The 23,516-nt window shown below is 35.3% G+C and overlaps 1 protein-coding gene and 1 long non-coding RNA gene across 2 annotated transcripts; both read left to right on the top strand.

Annotated features, from left to right (window-relative positions):
* The first annotated feature begins 1,323 nt into the window (after positions 1 to 1,323).
* Positions 1,324 to 4,278, top strand: LOC128165012 (uncharacterized). Its single transcript, XR_008241013.1, has 3 exons — positions 1,324 to 1,385; positions 2,326 to 2,409; positions 3,963 to 4,278. It is a non-coding gene; the product is annotated as an uncharacterized LOC128165012 (long non-coding RNA).
* A 6,577-nt stretch (positions 4,279 to 10,855) lies between these two features.
* Positions 10,856 to 11,713, top strand: LOC128193025 (uncharacterized). The gene has a single exon (XM_052866198.1). The coding sequence runs from the start codon at positions 10,856 to 10,858 to the stop codon at positions 11,711 to 11,713; it is 858 nt and encodes a 285-aa protein (XP_052722158.1).
* The last annotated feature ends 11,803 nt before the right edge of the window (positions 11,714 to 23,516 follow it).

Here is a 23,516-nt window from a genome sequence, read left to right as displayed (position 1 = left end):
GTAACTCGCTTATTACTTATCAAATGACACTCAAATTTTGATTGCCTATTAAAAATGCCTTACTGAAACATTGTAAACTTTAAAGTCGAAAAAATAATTTTTGACCAAAATCGTGACCATGTCCCTTTAAAATGCTTCAGTAAGGCATTTTTAATAGGCAACCAAAATTTGAGTGTCATTTGTTGAGTTATAAGCGAGTTACAGAGCTTACAACTCCTCGCTATGTAAACAAAGCTTTTGTTTACATTTTGAACGTTGAAGTGAAAATTCCAGTTTTAGACAGGGCATTATGAAACAGGGCACGAGCCTTGTTTACATGACGAAGAATTGTGAGCACTGTATCTTGCTTAAAACTCATCGACGGGCACCCAAATTTCATTTGATCTTAGAAATGCATTCATACAGCATTGTAAATAATGAAAAAAGAAAAAAAAATATGACCAAAATCGTGATCATGTCCCTTTAAAGGGAGCGTAAATGCCACTTAAAGATGCTTAAAGGTGGCTTAAAGATGGCTAAAAGGTGACTTAAAGAAGTTTGGACATTAAGGACCTATAAGCTCAGCTTAAAGATTGTATATCCTTTAAGCCACCTTTAAGGACTTGCTTAAAGATTGTTTTTCGCCCTGTGAATGGACGCCTATACTTACGGCCTTTCGCCTCTATGGCGACGATATGCACCCTCGTAAATCTCCCTGGAAAAGATTTTGGACTAGGAACTCTAAGGAACTTTGCCTCTATGGACCTGTGTAGTGAACATTCTCTAAAAATGCCCTATCACTCACTCGCCCAATTATTGTTATAATCATTTTTTATCTTCACATTCTAAGATGAGAATCAATTCTTAATAATTACAGTTTAGGTTATGTTGAGTTTTTTGGTTTTTTTAACCGAGGTTTGAATTCATATTCTTCGGGAAAGATGGTTTCATAGCTAAAAAATTCTGTTGAACAATAAACAACATGAATTAACAAAAAACGAGAAGATTTAGACCAACGTTTCAACACTTAACCGTATACGGTTTTGTTTATTATGAAGATTTGAGGAAAACACAAGATGAATTTCGTTCATTAAGGATTATTAAAATTTTAAGACAAAATGATTATTTTGGGTTGTTGCAATTCTCTCTAGAGAATGCTGTTTCTCCTAAATGAGGTTGTAGTTGCCGTGCAGTAGAATGGTCAGGTGTGTCACGCGTAATTTGAAAGGCGATCAGAGATTTCTTTTAGAACGGAACAACCTCTCTGGGGAAATCATTGATCTAATGATGGGCAATTGTAAAATTTCCTTTTTAAAATGTGGGTTGATGATATTGTATATATAAAGAAATGAAACTGACAAGCGCAGACTGAATATTTTGTAACAGTTTGACGATATATTCTTCATGTGAGTATTTAATCTTTTAAATTCTACCGTATTTTTCATTTGTCATATTTTTATATTATATATATACACAGTAGGTTTGTCTCTATTTTTAACTTTTGTAATAAGTAATTTGTTTAAAGTTATTTTCATAAAATAAATTTCAGAGCCGTATGGTCGACTTTTTGACTGTGTGTGTTTATATTAAAATTATTTCCCAGTTTACCACTAATAGCACGTAGTAAACTCGGCTTTATTTATTCAGATTATTTTCGCTCTGTGCATCTTTTTTACTACGATTACGAGTAATATTTTTATGCATGTATAAAACGTTACCTGAATCATTTATATTATGTTCATAAGGAATTTACAAATATAAAAATTCACACAAAGCTGTTAGTGCAAAGTCAAGAAAGTAGTGCTAGGCACAATGCGTGCGCAAATTAAATTGTAAGTTTTGCCGGATATCTATCAGATCGGATATATACGGACACAGTTGTAATCTGCCGAAGACACATTATCCAAATGTTATGAGATGTTTTGTCGGGGCAATTCTGAATTGCAATTTGAAATACTAATTTGAGAGAATCGTTAAATGACGTTGTAGGGAAATTTAGTTATGCTCATTTTAAATGAATCGTAATTGCAGTCGACATGGACTTACATGTATATCTGCGAATACAGAGAGAATTTCCGTTTAAACATTGATATCAAAATACATGCATTAAAAATATTTCCTTTATGAGCAACAATAAAGCTATTGTTGATCAAGAAATATATGATATTGCTAAAATATTTTTCACGAGTGTTTTGTGCTACATTTCTCATCCTGATTTTACCATGTAGGTACCAGTAAACGGATTATATTTGTACTTTTGGCCAGCAAAGAATAGAATACCATATACACAAACATATTTGATAATATTTTTTTGTGTAAGAATTTATATTACAATTTTGTTTGCAGAATTAACGTGGGCCATGTGTAACACAATTTTTGTGCTGTTTTTACTGGTGGCATTGTCTTCGGCCTTCAGGCTACCAATGGAAGGTACAGAAATAATTTTTAAAAAAAATAACAAAAAATGTTATACGTATAATTGACAATAATGAAAAAGATACAATGTGAATTCATACCCCCCTCCCAAAAAAAAACCAAAAAACAAACAAAGCGAAAAAAAAAATAAAAAAAATAATAATAATAAAAGCCCAAAACAAAAAAGCATGAACCGGAACCGGTTACCTACGTAAGTTTCCGAACTTTTGTTGATCATTGAAGAATTGCTACGTATTTGAATTACTTTAATCATGACCAGCAATGGAAAGGTTCTTTAGACATAATGAAAACGCCTCCTTAGAATAAACGTCTAGTAGATTAAAGCATTCTTAAAACCTTTCCTTGTGATCTTTATTCCCCTGACAGTGTGACAATGCTTATAATAAAAAGTGTGATTAAATTGGATGTATTGGAGCGAATTTGATAAAAAAAAAAAACAAAAAAAAAAAACCGTTGTTCAAACCGTGACCCCCTCCTCCTTCGACCAAAGCTGGGGCCCGAGAGGTGTTCAAAGTATTACCGAGAAACATATTTGGAAAATGTTTAAAAATCTTCTTCAGAAGTATTACAGTGCTACAATTTGAGATATCCTTGAATATTGTAGATTTTAAATTGTTCAAACCGTGTCCCCTGGATCAATACCAAGATCAAAAGAAGAGAACTGTTTTTAGTTCTTAGGATATGATGTCCAAAAAGTAGACTATTCTATGTACTTTTTTAATATATTGTATAATCAAAATGCTAGAAAAAAAACACAAGAAATTATTTCCGTGAACAAGACTAGGAAAACAGAATTGTTGCAATGGCATTTAAAGAGTATAAAAGACAAAAAGATTTTGAAAAACCTAGGAAAAACGACAGAAAAAGATCAATGATGCTGTTGATATTTTACACAATGATGGCATGTGGACAACAACGGAGAGAGTAGACTTGGAAGTGGGGAAAACGCAGAAAGAATGAGTGAAATTTAGAAACAAATTACATTATACAAGAATGTGTTTGCACTTGATAAAACTCTTAAAAGTTTCACAAAATTCAGTGAAAAGAGACAACAGTTTACTTTAGACAAAGTTATCGACAATTTGAAATATCTTATTGAAGGGTACATGTAGCAAATCAGAGGATGGCAACTCTTTCAATCCCCCAAAATAAGTTTCAAAACTATTATACTATGTGTGAACCAATGACAAAGGAGAGAACATTGAGTGGAATGGACAAATAATTAAGTACAAGAATGGATATTTAAAGTAATTTATTGTTGTTAAACTTCAAATGAACACTTTTTGTAACTTAACAAGTTTAAAAGGGTATGGTACTTAGTTGCAGGGTATGGTACTTAAATTTAGCATGTTTATAAATTAAAATATATTTATAGAATTTCAAATTTAGAAGTTTTCAAATAAAATGAGTCAAGGGCTGTTGTTTGGGTGATTGGTGTGACCCATGGTTTTCTTGAAATTCTGTGTAATGTTTATAATGCTTGATTAAAACATTTCTGATAGTCAGTTCAAAAATGCGTCAATCGTAGAGATATTATTTCTTTGTAGGTCTGAACTCGGAAGTAGAGCAATCGCCTAGTAAGCGAGGTTATTACCTTTGTGCCGAGCTGGCTGAGTACGACTGTGCGCGCCACCTGATGGGTGGGTGGATCAGGCTGATGGCTCGACAGAGATCAGCATACTGAACCCAACTATATCATCTTATCATATCTGGATTTGTTATTATCAGTTGGCTTTACTGAAAGATAAAAATAAATGCTTCAATGTATGGAAATGTGCAATAATGCATGCAGCAAACAATGACTTCAAATGTAACACATATATCTTAATGGTAACTTTATACACCATTTTGAAAATAAAAGTTTTAACCGATAGCTTTATCGTCAAATACTTCACTTTAGGATATATTTTCGCATGTAATTTCGATTGTTCTTCGTTATCATAAATTGTTCTAATGATCTCTTAATCACCTGCTTCATAGGTATATAACAATGTCGAGAAATTAACGATTGGTTGCTTTCGGATCAAGACATCTAGATTGCCGGATTCGAAAACCAGGCTGACGCTAGAAGCCACTACATATGTAACAGCAGCCACTAAGTCCGTAGAAGCTAGCAGCCAATAAGGAAATTCATCAAAGTACTGAGAGTACTCGAACAGAAAATCATATTTTACTTAATTATCGACATATTTTAATTATATTCAAACTGAATAATGCTCAATAACTTGTACGAGCATTGACGACTTCCGAAGCAGTAAAGCTCGCCTGGATAAGAGTTATAAATGCGTCTTTGTTGGATAGAAATGAAATATGTCTATGGGATTTTAGTTATGAAAGTAATGTTATCCTTCGTGTAGTCTTATTGATACAAATAGAAAAAAACTATATGCATCGTATAAAGTGATATGCAAACGTATTATGATATAAAAGCTATTATAAATTAAAGTAAATTAAAAGGCCGCATAAAACGATACAAATACAATAAAACCCCAAGCCAATCCAGTGTTCAGATAATTTGTTTACATCGAAGTTGAACATGTGCGTGTTTAAAAATTTATCCTCGGGCCTTTTCACTCCCCCGGAAACAATATCAATCGAAAATTAAAAAGACATCGTATTATTACGAATATGAGACAATAGAACACCCAGCAAGTGGATCCCAGGGGTTCTGGCTCATTTCAAGGGTTTATATCTCATAGGTGATAGGTCATAGGTGCCCTTTAACGCTTATTATGAACACCTTTTGAGGTCCTCTTCTTAATCCTAGTGTTTCCAAGTTCTTGTGGTCAATCTCAAGTGAGATATAAACCCATGAAATGAGCCAGAACCCCTGGGAGCCACTTGGTGGTACCCCTACAGCCCAAATTTGAGACCGCGAAATAATAGCCGATAGGTCCCCTACATTGCCCTGGTATCCGTTTGATGCACACTTCAAAGATAAAAGAGATAATGCCCCGCCTTTCACCCCTATATCATTGTGAAATGCGAAAATATGACAAAGTTCGGGTGAGCTAAACTGACCCTTTTAATTGTCATTGTTGTATTCTTCGAAGGTTCACGTCAAAACATGGCTGAGACAAAATAATCCCAATTTCACCTGATGATTTTCGCTGTTTTTGACTGCGACATATGATAATTTTTTTTTAGAATGAAATCACAATGCTGGGTGTCCTATTGTTTCATATTCGTAATAATACGATGTCTTTTTAATTTCGATTGATGTTGTTTCTGGGGGAGTGAAAAGGACAGAGCATAAACTTTTAAACACGCACATGTTTAGCTTCGATGTAAACAAATTATCTTGCCACACTGGATTGGCTTGGGGATTTTATTGTATTTGTATCGTTTCATGCCTTTTAATTTACTTTAATTTATCATGTCTTTTATATCATAATACGTTTACATATCACTTTATACGATGCATATAGTTGTTTTTTTTATTTGTATCAATAAGACTTCACTTAGGATAACATTATTTTCATAACTTATGACCCGTATAGACGTATTTCATTTCTATCCAACAAAGACGCATTTATAACTCTTATCCAGGCGAGCTTTACTGCTTCGGAAGTCGTCAATGCTCGTACAAATTATTGAGCATAAATCATTTTGATATTAATTAAAATATGTCGATAATTAAGTAAAATATAATTTTCTGTTCGAGTACTCTCAGTACTTTGATGAATTTCCTTATTGGCTGCTACATTGTAGCTTCTACGGGCTTAGTGGCTGCTGTTAGTGGCTGCTATCTTCAGCCTGGTGATTCGAAAGTACATGTAATATACATTAAAGCTGCTTCGTTCGATTTCTTTTAGGTGATACTATTATTATTAACTTATCAATACAAAAAAACCCAATTATTTATGAAAGCCAAAAAGACTAACCTATTTACATTAGCAGAATGATCCTTCAATGGTAATAAAAAAAAAACCAACAAATCTTATTTATGAAAGCCAAAAAGACTAACCTATTTACATTAGCAGAATGATCCTTCAATGGTAATAAAAAAACCCAACAAATCTTATATGCCATGAGCGTGTCCCATTTAACAAAACAGTTAGGTATTGCTTTTGTTTGTTTTGGCGTTGTTTATACTGCATTTTTAGTCTTTGATTGATTAAACATCAGAAAGGTTGGTGAATAAATTTCCTTAACAATATCTACTGAGTTTCTCCTTAATATTATTCGTGTCTTATTCTGTCAAAGCATAATACTTAACATATACTTACAAAAAAGGGGCGCCATCGGCTCGAACAAATACATGTTATAATGACGCAAACATTTTTGGTCCGGCCCCGCCGTCACCAGCTTTCCTCAATTCAATACTCAGCCTCAAGTTTGAGTTTTTACCTCTCAAATGTATGCACTTTCTTCGATGGATTTGAGATGAGGACTGGGTTGAGTGATTTTGAAAATGTTGGTAACGTTGGGGCCAGGCTGAGCTTTTAAGGGTCCGATTATAACATGTATCTTATTCTGTCAAAGCATAATACTTAACATATACTTACAAAAAAGGGGCGCCATCGGCTCGAACAAATACATGTTATAATGACGCAAACATTTTTGGTCCGGCCCCGCCGTCACCAGCTTTCCTCAATTCAATACTCAGCCTCAAGTTTGAGTTTTTACCTCTCAAATGTATGCACTTTCTTCGATGGATTTGAGATGAGGACTGGGTTGAGTGATTTTGAAAATGTTGGTAACGTTGGGGCCAGGCTGAGCTTTTAAGGGTCCGATTATAACATGTATCTAAATAAAATATTGAAGTGCAAGTAGATCTTTTCCTAACAATCATGTATAGTTAGGGATAACAATACTATGCATACACAAGTCTACAGAGAGGTGTAGGTCTGCATCAAAGAGCTGGTAATCTGATTCCACCTGTATGTACGTGAGTCACTTGTATGTACGTGAGTCACCTGTATATACGTAAGTCACCTGTATATACGTAAGTCACCTGTATGTACTTAAGTCACTTGTATGTATGTAAGTCACCTGTCGAAGAACAAGTGATATGTTGAAAACCGTCTAGGAACACGGTGTCGCATTGTTTGCTGGTAAAGGGAATATGTTTCGGAGGACAAGCTATAAGCTTGCACATAAATTTTCAAAGAGAGATTTCATATGAGTTAGAAGGAATGGACCAGATGAAATATGGGTTTTGGTTTTGGATAATAGATCGGAAACGGTAAAAGTAATTGTTACTTATCAATCTGATGTTGCGGTTTGTTTGGGGAGCTTATATACAGCAGATGTTTATTGGAAATGTTCTCCAGGAATGAAAATTAAACACTGTGCCGGATAATTATGCCAGTGCCAAGGTGGCATTTTTGCACCCGCTTAAGCTGCATATATCGAAAAATTCAAATATGTCATATGATAGAGCATTGCTTAAAGAGTTAACAACCACCTTTGTTATCAGTGTACCTCACCTGTCAGGTAAGATATTAACCTTTCAAAAATAAATTCCTATAGGAAAATAATTTTTCCCATAGGAAAATCAATATTCCTATAGGTAATTTGAAATTTCCTATCGGAATACAAGAACTTCCCATAGGAATTTGAATTCCCGATAGGATTTGATAAAATCCGATAGGAAAACTTAATATCCTCTAGGAAAACTACATGTCTGAACCAAATTCCTACAGGAATTACCATTCTCCTATAGGAAATATAATTCCTACAGAACTTTTAAAAAATCCTATAGGATTGTCAATATTTCCTGTAGGAGAGTTAATTCTCCTACGGGAATTATCATTTTCCGATGGGATATTAATTTTTAAAGGTAAATATATCACCTGTCAGGTGAAAAACACTAAAAACAAAAGTGGTTATATACTCTCTAGACAATGGTCTATCATTTGGTAAACATGGATTTTTCCGAAACTGCATCTTAAGCGGGTGCAAAAAATGCCACCTTGGCACTGGCATAATTATCCGGCACAGTGTTATTAGCGCGTTAAGAAGATATTGTTACGATTCCTGGGTTGAGACTATATCATCATTTGTGTTAATTATTTGTGTGTTGTTGTGACTTACTTGTTTTTTTTACATGGCTATATAAATCCTTTTATTCCATTGGAATACTGACTTGTTTACTTTCGTTCGGACTAACCGCCATGCTTGCGGTATATTACGGACTTTGGGCCCGATGTTTAAAACTATTTAAACTCTTTATAACAAAAAAAAATGACAATCGAAATGAACGATAATAATTGATGTAATTTAACTTTAATAATTGTAATTTTGTATCATAATGTAAAAATGTTAAATATCATGTATTTTATGTCGGTACAACGTTATCATATAATTATTATGAGATAAAATGCGCCAAGTTAGTTGACGCTTATGACGTTGAGGTTGTCAACGCCTCAGCATCAACATAACAAGTTAGGGCATAAAAAGACGGTGTTTTGAAAGCAAAGTTCAGTTGACGGTGAAGAGCAACTCGCTTGACAGTGGTATGTATTGACATTATCAAGTCTTTTTGCTATTACGGTAAAGTAATATAACTTTTGTATTAGGGCGTCCTGGATTGGTTCGTCGCTATACTTATAGGAATTAATAACGTTGTACCAACCGTACTGTATAATAGTAATAATTATACGTGTTTTCATATGGAACCATTCGTTCGTTGCAATAAATGGTAAAAACTTTATACGGAGTATTTATATTAGTTTCGGCAAATTGAATATAATAAGTGAATCAACGATTTCTATGAACTGTGACCAAAAGTTAATTCTTTTTGAACCTTGACGCAAGATAATAATTAAACAGCGACCCATAGTTAAGTTTAAGCTTTTAACCGTACCCTCGGTTCGTTACATTGGTGGCAGCGGTGGGATCAGCTGTTTAAAAACTGCAACACTTTTACAATTACGACGATGTCAAGGAACGAAGAAGACGTTATGGAGGAAAACGATCATATTGAAGAACCTCATCAAGGATAATTTATTGATGGTACCCCAAGTAGAGAAGTTCTTTTACGGGTCAATAACAACAACGACCACAGCATAATTGGCGATAGTACCAGTGTAAACCTATGTGCGCAAAATAGTTTACGCATGATTCTCGACGAAATAAAAACTTTGAAATCACAAATGAACATGTTACAAAATCAAGTAAAACCAACAAGTGAAGACAAGCGATCGACTGACCAAAATAATGTGCATTTTGGCATCAATACCAGGTACGAGGACGAACATACGCACAACGTATACCAGCCGTACAGAACCACATCTATGCCGAATTCGTACGATGAACCTCGTAACTATGATTATTCCAGAACAATTTCGTCATATCAAATAACATCAACAAGTTCTATTAATCACGGGAACGACGAATTTCGCCCAATCAAGCGTCCATTTGAAACTATCCAAGAGAGAACGCACGATCGTTATGAACACGACGTACCTTACGATGGCTATTCAAGACGAGCACCGGAACCCGAATTCAGACGAACACAGGAACCGAGAGGAAGAAAACCGGCAACATTTGATGGTACTATGAATTGGAACGATTACTTAGTGCATTTTGACATGATCGCTGAACTCAACTACTGGAACGACGAAACTGAAGCACTATAGTTAGCTACGAGTTTACGGGGACCGGCATTAAGCGTTCTGAGTGATCTACGACCAGAGTATCGATATAGTTTTTGTCACCTCATATCTGCACTATCGGCAAGATTTGAACCAGAATATCAGAAAGAAATTTACAAGACACAGTTAAAGAGCCGAGTACGGAGGAAAAACGAATCTATCACAGAATTGATGCAAGATATCAAGCGACTTGTAAGGATGGCTTACCCAAACGCACCCCTAGATTTCCGCGATCAGATTACCAAGGATTCGTTCATTGAAAGTTTAAATGAGCAAGAGATGGAATGGTCAGTATTCCAAGGAAGACCTAGAAATTTAGAAGATGCAGTACGACTAGCATTAGAATATGAGGCATTTCAACAAGCACGTGGAAGACGAAACAGAGTCACGGTACGGACGCAGAGAGAAGAACCGATGGATGCAAATATCAGAAATGATGCACACCAAATAGCTCTCATCAGCCAGAACACAGAAAAGAAGTTCAACAAAATAGGTCCATGTTTCTACTGCAAGAAAGATGGTCACATCAAGAGTGAATGCAGGTTACTACAACGACATCTGGAAGCAGAGAAAAACAAGAATCAAAGAAAATCGGGTCACACCAACAGCGTAATGACCAAAGTACCAGAGAACCAGGAAAACGTGCAGTAGTTGACGCCAGCGGCCGAACGTCAACTACACAACAAAAAAGGCCACAAGTTTTAGAAATAAAGGGATCAAGTCATAACTCATTAACACTTGATGTCTTTGTTTACAATTTGAAAATAAACTCTATCATTGACACTGGTTCGTCTATCACAGTCATTCATCCAAAGAAATATTATGAAATAGACAGATGTATGAGACCAAAGTTAGAACCAAATTATAGTAATTTAGGAAAGGCAAATGGTGACCTTGTTGTCCCAGAAGGTCAGACTGTACTACAATTCAAAATCAAAGGGGAAATAATCGAACACAGAGCAATAGTTGCTGACATTGATGCACAAATGATACTAGGCTTTGATTTCCTCAGTGAACATAATTGTCAGTTACACCTAGGGGAAGGAACTCTAACACTTGGTGACCAGAGGCTAGTATGCGACACTGTCAGTGATCAAAGTAGTGTGTTCAAAATTTCTGTTCAAGAGACTTTATCTATTCCCCCAAGAAGTGAGATGATAATTGAAGGAAAAGTTCACCAAAATCTAAATTATAAAAAACTCCTCATAGATGGAACGAAACGTGACCTTCAACAGTCCGGATTGTTAGTTGCAAGATGTCTAGTAAAACCAAAAGAATGTAAGGTACCCATTCGTGTAATAAATGTTAGTGACCATGAGCTGAAAATTTACAAAGATACTTCTGCAGCTACATGTATAGCTGAAATAGAACCAAATGTGAGTGAAGTACAAACCAAGAATGACACCAACATGGAGCCAGATGTAGACGCAAGCTTTACAAATTATATGAAACCATTATGGGACTCTTGTACCAAGAACCTTTCTAAGGAACAAGAAGAACTGGTAAGGGATCTTTTGCAGAAGCACATTAAAGTATTCGCAAAATCAAAGACAGACCTAGGGAAGACAAATATTGTGTCCCACAAAATTAACACAGGAGACGCAAAACCAATCAAGCAACAGCCTAGACGGATACCTCTTCATAAGAAAGAAGCAGCAAAAGAGGAACTGCAGAGAATGCTTAAAGAAGGAAATTAGAACCATCATCTAGCGCTTGGAGTGCACCAATCGGATTAGTAACCAAAAAGGATGGTAGCATTCGATATTGTATCGACTACCGAAAACTCAACGAAGTAACGCAAAAAGATTCATGCCCTCTCCCACATATAGATGACTCACTTGATGCATTAAGAGGATCACAATGGTTTTGTTGTTTAGACCTAGCAAGCGGTTACTGGCAGGTAACGATGGACTCTTAAGATAAAGAAAAGACAGCATTTGTTACCACACATGGTTTTTACCAATTCAAGGGCATGCCATTCGGCTTATGTAATGCGGCAGCCACATTTGAGAGACTAATGGAAAATGTATGAGCGGGTCTGAACTTCGAAATTTGTCTCTTATATATCGACGACATAATTGTTTATTCCAAAGATTTCAACAGCCATGTAAATCATCTAGATGCAGTACTGCAACGATTACAAGAAGCTGGATTAAAGGTTTCTCCCAAGAAGTGTGATTTCTTCAAAGACCAGGTAGCTTTCCTTGGTCACATAGTTAGTCAAGAAGGGATATCAACCTCTCCAGATAAAGTGAGCGCAATTAAGGAATGGCCTGTACCAAATCAGTCACAAATGTGCGAAGTTTCTTGGGTACATGCTCATACTATCGAAGATTCATAAAGCAGTTTACAGATATAGCCCGACCTCTACACAAACTGACAGAGAAAACAGAAAAGTTCAGTTGGACCCCTCAGTGTGACGAAGCATTTAAAAACCTAAAGATAGCCCTCACTTCAGCACCTATCTTAAGGTACCCGAACCTGAACTTACCCTTTGTGTTAGACACAGATTCTAGTGCATTTGCTATGGGTGGAGTTCTATCTCAGATAGAGAATGGAATAGAGAGGCCTATCGCATACTATAGCAAGTCATTTAACAAACCAGAAAGAAACTACTGTGTTAATAGACGAGAACTTCTGGCAGTAGTGAGTTCAATAAAACATTTCCATCATTACTTATATGGAAAAGACTTTCTGGTCAGAACCGATCATGGAACACTAACCTGGCTCCTTAACTTCAAAAATCCAGAAGGACAAGTAGCCCGCTGGCTAGAGGTACTACAAACATACAACTTCAAGATTGAACATCGACCAGGAGAACAGCATGGTAATAGTGATGGACTAAGTCGTCGTCCATGTTCACCTTGTAATCACTGTGAACATCGACCAGGAAAACAGCATGGTAATAGTGATGGACTAAGTCGTCGTCCATGTTCACCGTGTAATCACTGTGATAAGAAAGAAATCAATTACCAGAGCAAAGAACCTGAAAGTAATACAATACTGAAGTTAAGAAAAGATCAAACGAGCACTCAAAATTGGTACATGACGAAATCACCAGAAGATCTACAAAAAAGCAGAACACAGACCAATCATTAGCCAAAATCATCAAGCGGAAGTTGGAAGATAGAAGACCAACCTGGCAGATTGTTGCAAAAGAGTCGACAGAAGTTAAAACATACTGGTCGCAATGGAAACGCCTAATTATAAGAAACGGCGTTCTTTACAGGACATGGGAAGAAAACGAGCAAACCTATCACCAGATAGTGGCACCAAGGGCCTGCGTCACTGAAGTAACGAAGGTAGTGCATGACAACCCCACAGGTGGACACTTGGGAGTAGCCAAAACCACCGAGAAAATCCGAGAGAGACTCTACTGGGCATCCTATAAAGAGGATGTGTTGAAGTATTTTAGATGCTGTACTATATTTGAGGCACGGAAGAATCCGTTAAGAGCAGCAAGAGGAAAACTTGATCAGTATCTAGTTGGTGAACCTCTGGAGAGGGTAGCCATAAACATCCTTGGTCCTTTACCACGGACTGAGAAGGGTAACAAGTACATTGTTATCATATCTGACTACTTCACAAGATGGATAGAGGCATATCCGGTAAAAAAAAAAACAGGAGGCAATAACCATTGCAAAGGTTTTTACAGAAGAATTTATCTCGAGGTATGGAGTTCCACTTCAGGTCCACACTGATCAGGCCTGGCAATTGGAGTCAACATTATTTCAAGATTTGTGCAAGATGTTGCGAATTGAGAAAACAAGAACTACACCATACAACCCTAAGAGCGATGGTTCGGTCGAGCGATTTAATCGTACCCTGGAAGACATGATTAGCAAGTACGTTCAACCAAACCAAAAGAATTGGGATGAAGTTTTACCTTTGGTGATGCTCGGTGCACAGATCCTCTGTGCACCAGACCACAGGAAACAGTCCAGCCAAATTAAATCTGGGAAGAGAGTTGAAACTGCCAGTTGATCTTGTGTATGGCCCTCACCAAGGGGAAGACCAGTTATATGAAAATTACGTGTACCACGACTTTGTCGAGAAAATGAAAACCAATATAGGAGTCATCCACGAAAAGGCCAGGCAAAAATTGATTGAAGTAAATGAAAATCAGAAAAGAAAATATGACATCAATACAAATCAAAAGCAGTATACTCCTGGACAACATGTATGGATCGCGTCTAAAGCCAGAACCAAAGGGAGAAGTCCGAAACTTCAAAACCATTGGACAGGACCCTACATAGTACTAGGCGCTGTATCCGACCTCGTGTATAAAGTCAAAAGGTCAAAAACAGAAAAACCAAAATATATTCACCATGATCAGATGAAATTATTCCGAAGTGAAATAAATGAAAATAAATCCCAATAAAGCGCGTTCGATAAAAACAGTTATAATTTATTTTTGTTAAAAATTGTGCGTGAACCAATCCAGTGACCTTTGTTTCTGATAACTTTTCATAATATGACCAATGAAGAAAAATAGTGATGATTGTGCAGTACCAATAACTTTATTTGATTTCAGTACCAATGATGTTGTCTTGTAAAACCTGCTTCAGGATATACCCTACATGGCGCCAACTTAGCAGACACATCAGAAATAAGCATGACAGCCAACCAGTATGTGCAATACTCCCAGTATGGATGTGTTTTGGCCTTGTCAAGATCAAGAAAGAGCCAACTACTGGCTCATGAAGCAAAGTGCAAGTATCACCCAGTCAATGGTGGACAAACTATAAACCATAGAATTCATCCACAAGTTGAGAGAGATATGCCAGGGACACCAGTTCAGGATGAGCGGCCTGCAATCCAACTGGTTGAGCTACCTACCACCCCGTCACAGAGGTCCTGCATAGCGTTATTCAAGACCACCTCACCTCTGCTTTCTCCCCTAGCTCAATCGCCACAGCCAAACCATATACAGGATCAAGAAATGCGGGAGATTGACGCACCAGCAACTATCATCAGCTCCATGGATCAGATGAACGAGACAAATGAAGAATGGAGAGATCTGCAACCTATGGATAAGGAACAGGTAGGAACAAATGTCTATGACCACCTCCATCTGGACCCAAGATTTTTTTTTCTTGGGTGCTCCATCCAGTTACAGAAAAGAACATTGTGCTGAAGAACTTATCAAGGTTAGGGAGAGATCCATTCGTACGGGGACCAGAGCAGTATCATTTTCCCCCCAACCCTAAATCACATCAGGAAGGAGGAAACAGCCATCCTACCTGATGGGACCACCTACCAATTGCGTTCCTTCTGGTATCGTACATCGACGACAACTAAATGTACAGCAACCCAGACGGAGGAGACCATCAACTCATCTTCATCTGTGAAACGTGATGCGCAAACTCAGTGTTCTGTCCATTTGCAACTTGCTGATTGAGTGAACCAAGTGGAAACGAGGACGTTTCAATTAAGAGGGGGGTAATGTTACGATTCCTGGGTTGAGACTATATCATCATTTGTGTTAATTATTTGTGTGTTGTTGTGACTTACTTGTTTTATTTACATGGTTATATAAATCCTTTTATTCCATTGGAATACAGACTTATTTACTTTCGTTCGGACTAACCGCCATGCTTGCGGTATATTACGGACTTTGAGCCCGATGTTTAAAACTATTTAAACTTTTTATAACAAAATAATGACAATCGAAATGAACGATAATAATTGATGTAATTTAACTTTATTAATTGTAATTTTGTATCATAATGTAAAAATGTTAAATGTCATGTATTTTATGTCGGTACAACGTTATCATATATAATTATTATGAGATAAAATGCGCCAAGTTAGTTGATGCTTAAGACGTTGACGTTGTCAACGTCTCAGCATCAACATAACAAGTTAGGGCATAAAAAGACGGTGTTTTGAAAGCAAAGTTCAGTTGACGGTGAAGAGCAACTCGCTTGACAGTGGTATGTATTGACATTACCAAGTCTTCTTGCTATTACGGTAAAGTAATATAACTTTTGTATTAGGGCGTCCTAGATTGGTTCGTCGCTATACTTATAGGAATTAATAACGTTGTACCAACCGTACTGTATAATAGTAATAATTATACGTGTTTTTATATGGAACCATTCGTTCGTTGCAATAAATGGTAAAAACTTTATACGGAGTATTTATATTAGTTTCGGCAAATTGAATATAATAAGTGAATCAACGACTTCTATGAACTGTGACCAAAAGTTAATTCTTTTTTAACCTTGACGCAAGATAATAATTAAACAGCGACCCATAATTAAGTTTAAGCGTTTACCCGTACCCTCGGTTCGTTACAATATTTTTTAAAAGAGACTGGTGAAAAAATAAAAAATGATTAATATTCATAATTATTTATTTGTGTCTATTTGTTAAAGTAAGTGGACGACTCGAACCAGCTGGAATAATTATTCATTGACTCAATCCACCTCGTATCCTATTCTTAGATTTGCATGTTAAAGAATTCTATGACCTGAAGCATATCGAATAAAATTCTTGAATTTGCACTTTAGTGAACACTGGCACAATCATTTTTTGACTCAACCCAGCTTGTATCTCATTTCAAAATATGCATGATAGTATGAACTAATTATTGCGGTTTTGGCAACAACATCGAGGACATAGCTGTCCTCAAAGTACAGTAGAGATATCATTTTTTTAAAATCTTGTTTTTGCATAGGATACTAGTTAAAGCTATACACGCTATGATTTGCGTCAGTGTTAAATGACGGGGAAAATGCACGTGTTTGTTTACTTAAAAAAGGTATCTTTATGCTGACTGTTAATTATAATGCCCAATTCGATCACATAATAAAGTCTAAATAATAAACAACATAAAAGAAATCAAACACGTGCATTTTCCATGTCATTTAAAATTGACACAAATTGCAGCAGGCATAACTTTATCACTTTTCTTTCAATATATTCCCATAGAATATTTATCAACTCAGATGCAGTTGTAGAAGAGACGCATATAGCAAGCGATGGACCCTTGTAAATCTTCCATCCAAAACTTGCCACAAATCTGAAAATCTCTTCAAAACTGGCTGGTTCCCGTTTTTTCTAAAAATGAAATGACATATTTTATACAGTTTCTTCAAGACAACTCTGTTCACTCTACAGTTTTTGAATACATTTCAGTGTTTGAATAATGACATCTTAACATTTTATCAAATTGAAACTGACCTGTTTGTTTTCTGGAAGTCAGTTCGTTTACTTTATCATACTTCTCTTCTGCTATCTTATGACGCTCAAATTCATCGTGCTTACTTAGTTTCCTAGAGGGATGTGTTCCAAGTGTAACGCCTTGTGTAATAAATTTCAAGTCTTTCCGTTAACCATTTCTAGAACTAAAAAGTTCACAATATTTGCACTTAACTATTTTTGGAACTACTGAAGTAAAGCTATGGGAAAAGACGCTCGAATTGATGAATGCGAATTTTCTCTGAACAGGAGCTATCGAAAGAGTGCTGCTTGTATTTAACATTGTCGAATCCGATTTATCAGGCCCAAAGCTGGATTTGGAGTCGTCCGATGATCAAGTTGTGGAACTGTTCTGCATCTCAACGCAGTCATGCTCCTGATCGCCACATGGCTTGAGGTTGAGGACTGGGGAATTTCATCTGGCAACACAGGCTCTAATTCATTTAAGAAGAACTAATTATCCTGCATACTTTTTGTCTTCTTTTCTTAATTCTTAGGGATAGTGTTTGCTGTAATGTGACATGATCTTGTAACATCACCGTACATCGGACATGCTCGCTAGAGATAATTCTAGAACAACTCATCATGATACAGTATGGTATGCACAAAACTGACCAAGAGGTGCCGAATGAAAAATTAAATAGTTTGTACTTGAAATCGGTATCCATAATTAATCAAAATTAAAACAACACATTTTGTGGAAAATATTTTTTTTTTGAAATTTTACCAGCAAATTCGGGAAAATGAGCCTATCCTCGATTAATTCTACTCGATTAGGAATAGGGCCGAATATTGGCCCCCTGAAAAGGGACTGATAAATTCCTGGTGTACAGTGAAATATCTTTAGTTAAAATATATTCGCTAATAGTTGTGAGAAGTAGTATAAATAGAGCCAATTGATCAGTATATGCCACAACCATTGCAGATATAGTAAAATTGACAACTTTCACCTTGTTAAAACGAATGTAAACACTAAAAGCATGGAAAATGTACACTAATGAGCCACAAATAAGTAAAAATGAGGTGAAAAACCCCACAATAAAAAAGTACCAAATTTATAAAAATATATGTACAGCAAGACTTAAACCTACATTGTAGCCAAAATATGCCCATTTAAACTAACAAATGTAGTGTATACATATATGGCTTGGTTACGTATATTTCGGTTTTTAGACAACATAACACTAGCGTCACAAGCGCTTAAAAGACCCAGTGTTTTATAACAGGTGGATAAATGACAGAAAAACGCCACAAATATGGTGCTTGTCGCTAGAAAACAGAGGTGTACGGCCATTAAAGTCATTAATCTGGCAAAAGTCTTTACTTACTACATTCTCAGGTAGATGTAAGCCAGACATACAAAGTCATGTGCGCCTCGAATATTTTTCCATTCCGTCTATTTTCTAAATTTATGATTGTGGAGATTAATGAGTTCAGACATAATGCATTTACGCAGTTTTTGATTGCAAGAATATCTAAGAGTATATAACCGTGGATTTCCTGGTGCCCTACTTTACATTTGATTTCCTGGTGCGCTACTTTACAATTTTGATTGTCGTTGCACAAGTACTTAATATTTACTTGGCACATGTATTAATTTTACTTGGTTCAGTATACCAGTCACACTAAGTAGACATCAATACATTTAATAGTATCTTCACAGAATTACAAATTTTAAAATATCATTGTAATTTGAAAAAAATTACTAAACTTTGAGTCGAGTGTGTGTTTTTACAGTCCAAAGTTTACAAATCTCCACATTAAAATAAAAAAATAATAAAAACCACATTTAATAATTTAAGGTATCCCACTACTCAATGTTGTTGTATAAAGATTTTCTTGAGAAGTATATCATTGAAATCTGTAGACAAAACATACTTGAAAAATACAAAGATAATGGGGGGTCAGTATCCATCCCTCTGAGTAATGGCCTATTTAATTTGACCTTTTCGCACCTAAAATGCAATTTCATCCTGATTAGGATTTGTTATCAGTATTTTTGATTAAGCGAACTTATTTCTTCAAATATTGTTTTTAATAATGCACAATGGTCACACTGAATAGAGGGATTACGAAAAAAAATTGTACGAAGCTGCATAAATTTTTGTGTGACCTTTTTGCACTTAAAATAGACAATTTTTATAATAGTTACAATTTGATTTGAAATAAAAACTTTTTGAATATCAAGAATTTTATAAGATTAAACCAGTTTGCCTAGATATGTATTCAGTATTATTTTGACATAATATAACATGGGGGTCAGTGATGTCAAATTTTAAATATAGGGCTTCAAAGGTAAAATTCTCGCAAAATTTGGCTTAAAAAATTCAGACATGTTCTATATATTTGCATGATTTAATGCTAAACGGCTATCACATTTTCAAGATTTGATTTTGTACATGTCACACAGAACCTAAAAAATATGTTACAAACCCATCAAATGTTAAAAATGTGAATAATGAATAAAGTATTATAAAAAGAAAAGTATATTGAAAATTCATAAAATTGCTTGTTTCTGTCATTTTCGTCTAAAAAACCTTCCGCACGAAAAAATAGCTCCCCAAAAAACTTGTTTGTTTCTTCAATTCAAATGGATTTTCTTTATGAATGTTGTGTAATTATGAAATAATAATCTATCTGTGATGATTAAATAAATAAAATCATATTCATTTTAAATATAATGATCATCTGCGCAATGAAATCAAAACATGAGGCGTGAGTTACCTTAAACCAGAGCTGAAAAGGAGAGCTTCTCTATGTATGAACCTGATATCCAATGTATAAACAAAGACATTCATCAATCATTAAGCAGTGTCCACAAAATTTCTTCAAAGTCGCTGTTTAATCAAATTTGTCGTTGCAGAAGTAAACAAAAATGATGCATCACATATGTAGACTACATCAGTTTTCACGAGCAATTTGCTACGTACATTAGATTTGAATACAAAGATAATTCATCACTGTTGAATCAATATCTTTTGCAATCCGCTCAATTTTACTACGGCATTTATTATGGTGCATGAAATAAAGTTCAGTGGTTATATACAAAAAGTTTGATACCATATATATCTACGGTAATGTAGTGCTCCGGATTGTAATCTGGGAAGGGGGCTCAAATTTTAGTTTGTTTTGAGTAGAGCTCTTCAGTGCGGGAAGTTTATTTTGTATCACATGCCCGCCAATAAGGATCTGGAAACTGCAGTGTCTCCTCCATATTTTTCAGGTAAATATGCATAATGTACTTGTTTGCATAACAATGACAGTTGGCAAGCATAGGTATTATGTTTCATATTAATCGGCACAATAAGCTGTTGATGTATTTTTGAACGCACCAAGGTATTTTATTAGATTTTTCGGAAAGCAAAGTTCAAACCGCATGGTTGTGACGTCACATCAAATTTTTGTGTACTGAAGTTCTAGTCGGTTTATACTGTAGCTTTACATATTTTGATATCTAGTCATTCATTGATAAATGTTTTTAACTTTATTCATAAGCATCATATCTGAAAGCTGTGTTCAACTTTCTGTCAGTATTAATTATTATATAACATTGTTTGGTCGGTAGGTAATTAACATCTGGCTCCAATGCCTGTCATCTTAAGAAAGAAGGTCATGCATCTGTCAATGGAGTTATAAATAAGTTATTGTTTAATTTGTTGCATATTTTAATACAACTGTGTATAAAGATCTCAAGGTATATTATAGGAGACCTAGGGCCCATGTACATGATTATTTGTGCATAAGCACTCTGAAAAACTTTATTGTTATTATGAGGACTGTATATTCTCGTAAATTTTGTATCATATGCCCGCCAGTAGAAATCTAGAAACTGCAGTGTCTCCTCCATATATTTCAGACCCGGCAACATTAACACAAACTTCCCTTTATTATTGGTCTTACCAAGGTAAGCTTGGCTAAATGTTAATAAAAATCGAAGTGCCCACCAACTTAATACGGACTACACGCCTAACATGTTAACTTTAGTACAATAGAATCCGAAGCAAAAAATTTAACAATGAAAGGTACAATGACACAAGACTGGAGACGGGGACTTGGACCACCCATCTAACCGTGAAAGTGAGCTGATTCGAACCTTAGAGAAGGTTCCACACCCGCTTCCAGAATAAGGCAAATCCTAGCAGGTCTGTAGCTCCCGGTCGGAAAAAATTCGGATGGACGGCATTGGAGCTACAGTGCCTCCCATAGTTAAAAGGCTTCTATTTACGGCGCAGAAAAAATGCACCAAATTTGGACTGATTATTTCTTATATCCGAACATTCTATACAAATATGTGATTCCTTAAAAAATCCTCGGACATTTTACTACTGATATCATTACTTTACTTGCTTTACCTATTTAATCATAGGGAATATAAAAACTATCAAAAATAAAATTTAAACCGAACACATTTTTTTATAATTATTTTTTTTTTTGAAAAGGGTACAACTCTTCAAGAAAAGGAAAAGGTCATTTATTAGGACACACACCCCTCTTACATTTTGATACTTATATATAAAAATTTTGTCCAAGTATACAATATCTGTTATAAATCAAGATTCTTTGAATCTGGTGCTATTATGGATCGAATACCTTGAGTGGTGCAGTTATGATCACATGTAAAAATGGCGACTCTCGATCTCGACGTGAATTCACATACTTCTATTTCCGAGGTCTGCAGCGTTTTTCAGAGAAAGTTTGAGGCAAGTCAAGGACCGATATCAGTGGTAAATTGAATGAAGATTTTAATGGTACTAATTTTTTCCACAGAAAATAAAGAATAGGTATCGAAAATTTCTCGCGCGCGAATTAAATTTTGTTTACAGTATGTACTCATAACTAGCGTTAACAAAAGTAACGAGAACGTTAAAAGTAACGACGAGACTTCTCACTTGTAAAATCAACTATCAGAACCACGTTTTGTTTATGTTACAGACGAACATGTCTGAATACTAAATATAATCTTATCACATAACATGCACTAGTAAACCATTAAAGACGTAAACAAAACGTGCTTAGGTCCAGTTAACAATCGGAATATATACTCGTACTTCGTCGCTCAAGATTGATATATTGTAATATGTTGTATTGTTATATTAGAGTTATTAGTTTTTATTCGAGCTTAAAGCTTTTCGAGGTTACAGACAACCCAAATCAATATGGAAGATTCCTGCAAACTTACTATCATGAGCGTCTATTCTTTCTTACCAGCACCGAAGTGAATACTACTTTAAGCTTATCTGATATGTTAGGGCGGTTGAATATTGCGAAGTATATCAACTTGTGTGGGAGCGTGAGTAATGTACTAATAACCATATTCATAATCAATACTATTTGTTTGTCTCAAACCTCATAAAATGCAACACATGTGCCTTAGCCATGCTTGTTTACAATGAATTCTAAATGACCTTTATAAGATGCATCTTATTAGCTGTGATAACAGATCCTCTTTGTTCTCACAAATGTCAATTTTCTTCGAATACCAAAAAATGTATGATCATAAGATGCGCTAACGAGGATGAAAAATAAATTTGACGTAAATGATTGTTAATTTATTAATAACTTAGTTGTTTTGATGAAATATTGAATTAACTTGCGTCTTCGATGAACGTTCGTACAATAGTAAGACTTCATAACTAAAGCCAATCGATGCTAGATGTTTTTTTATTGTTGTATACGCTTAAAAGGTACCATTTTTGGTGAACATCTTAAAAACACAACGGATATGAATAATAAAAATGATCAAAATTAATTAAGACTTTACTCTGTTCTTCTAAGATCTTGAATGAGCCTCATGTTTGTCATGTTTTCTTGTAACTTCCGGTAATAGATTCGTATCCAAGCACTCATCAGGAAGTTGTTGCAGCTGGTCACCGACATCAAGGCATAGAACTCGCAAAATGCGGGCATGTTCTTTTTAACTGGGAAACGCTCCACACCACCTAAACCAGGTCGTAAAAAAGAAATAATTACATTTAATATAAGAATACATAGTCATTTTTTACTAAAAAAGATTCATAAAACGTTATTAAAAATTAATATAACGAGATAATACGGATCTTCAAAGCGTGGTTAGTAGGACGAACCCAGACCGATTACAAGATCAAACACTGAAAATTTTTAAAATTAAAAGAGTTTGTTCCACTCAATTAAGATTTTGTCAAAACTTCAATATTTAAAACTTAGTTTATTAAGTTACCATCAATTTTATTTAGATTTCAATACTGATTGATGATTGTCGAGTGATAACTATATTAATTTGTACCTTCCCATTCATCGTCAAACAGGTTATAATAG

The sequence above is a fragment of the Crassostrea angulata genome, chromosome 1 (genome assembly GCF_025612915.1).
Source record: "Crassostrea angulata isolate pt1a10 chromosome 1, ASM2561291v2, whole genome shotgun sequence".
In the NCBI taxonomy this organism is placed as follows: Eukaryota; Metazoa; Mollusca; class Bivalvia; order Ostreida; family Ostreidae; genus Magallana; species Magallana angulata.
The sequence above is the reverse complement of the archived record's forward strand: the minus strand, read 5'-3'. Positions and strand labels throughout refer to the sequence as shown.

Coding starts and splice junctions, on each gene's coding strand:
- LOC128193025 (XM_052866198.1), top strand. CDS start 10,856: ATGAGACCAAAGTTAGAACCAAATTATAGTAATTTAGGAAAGGCAAAT.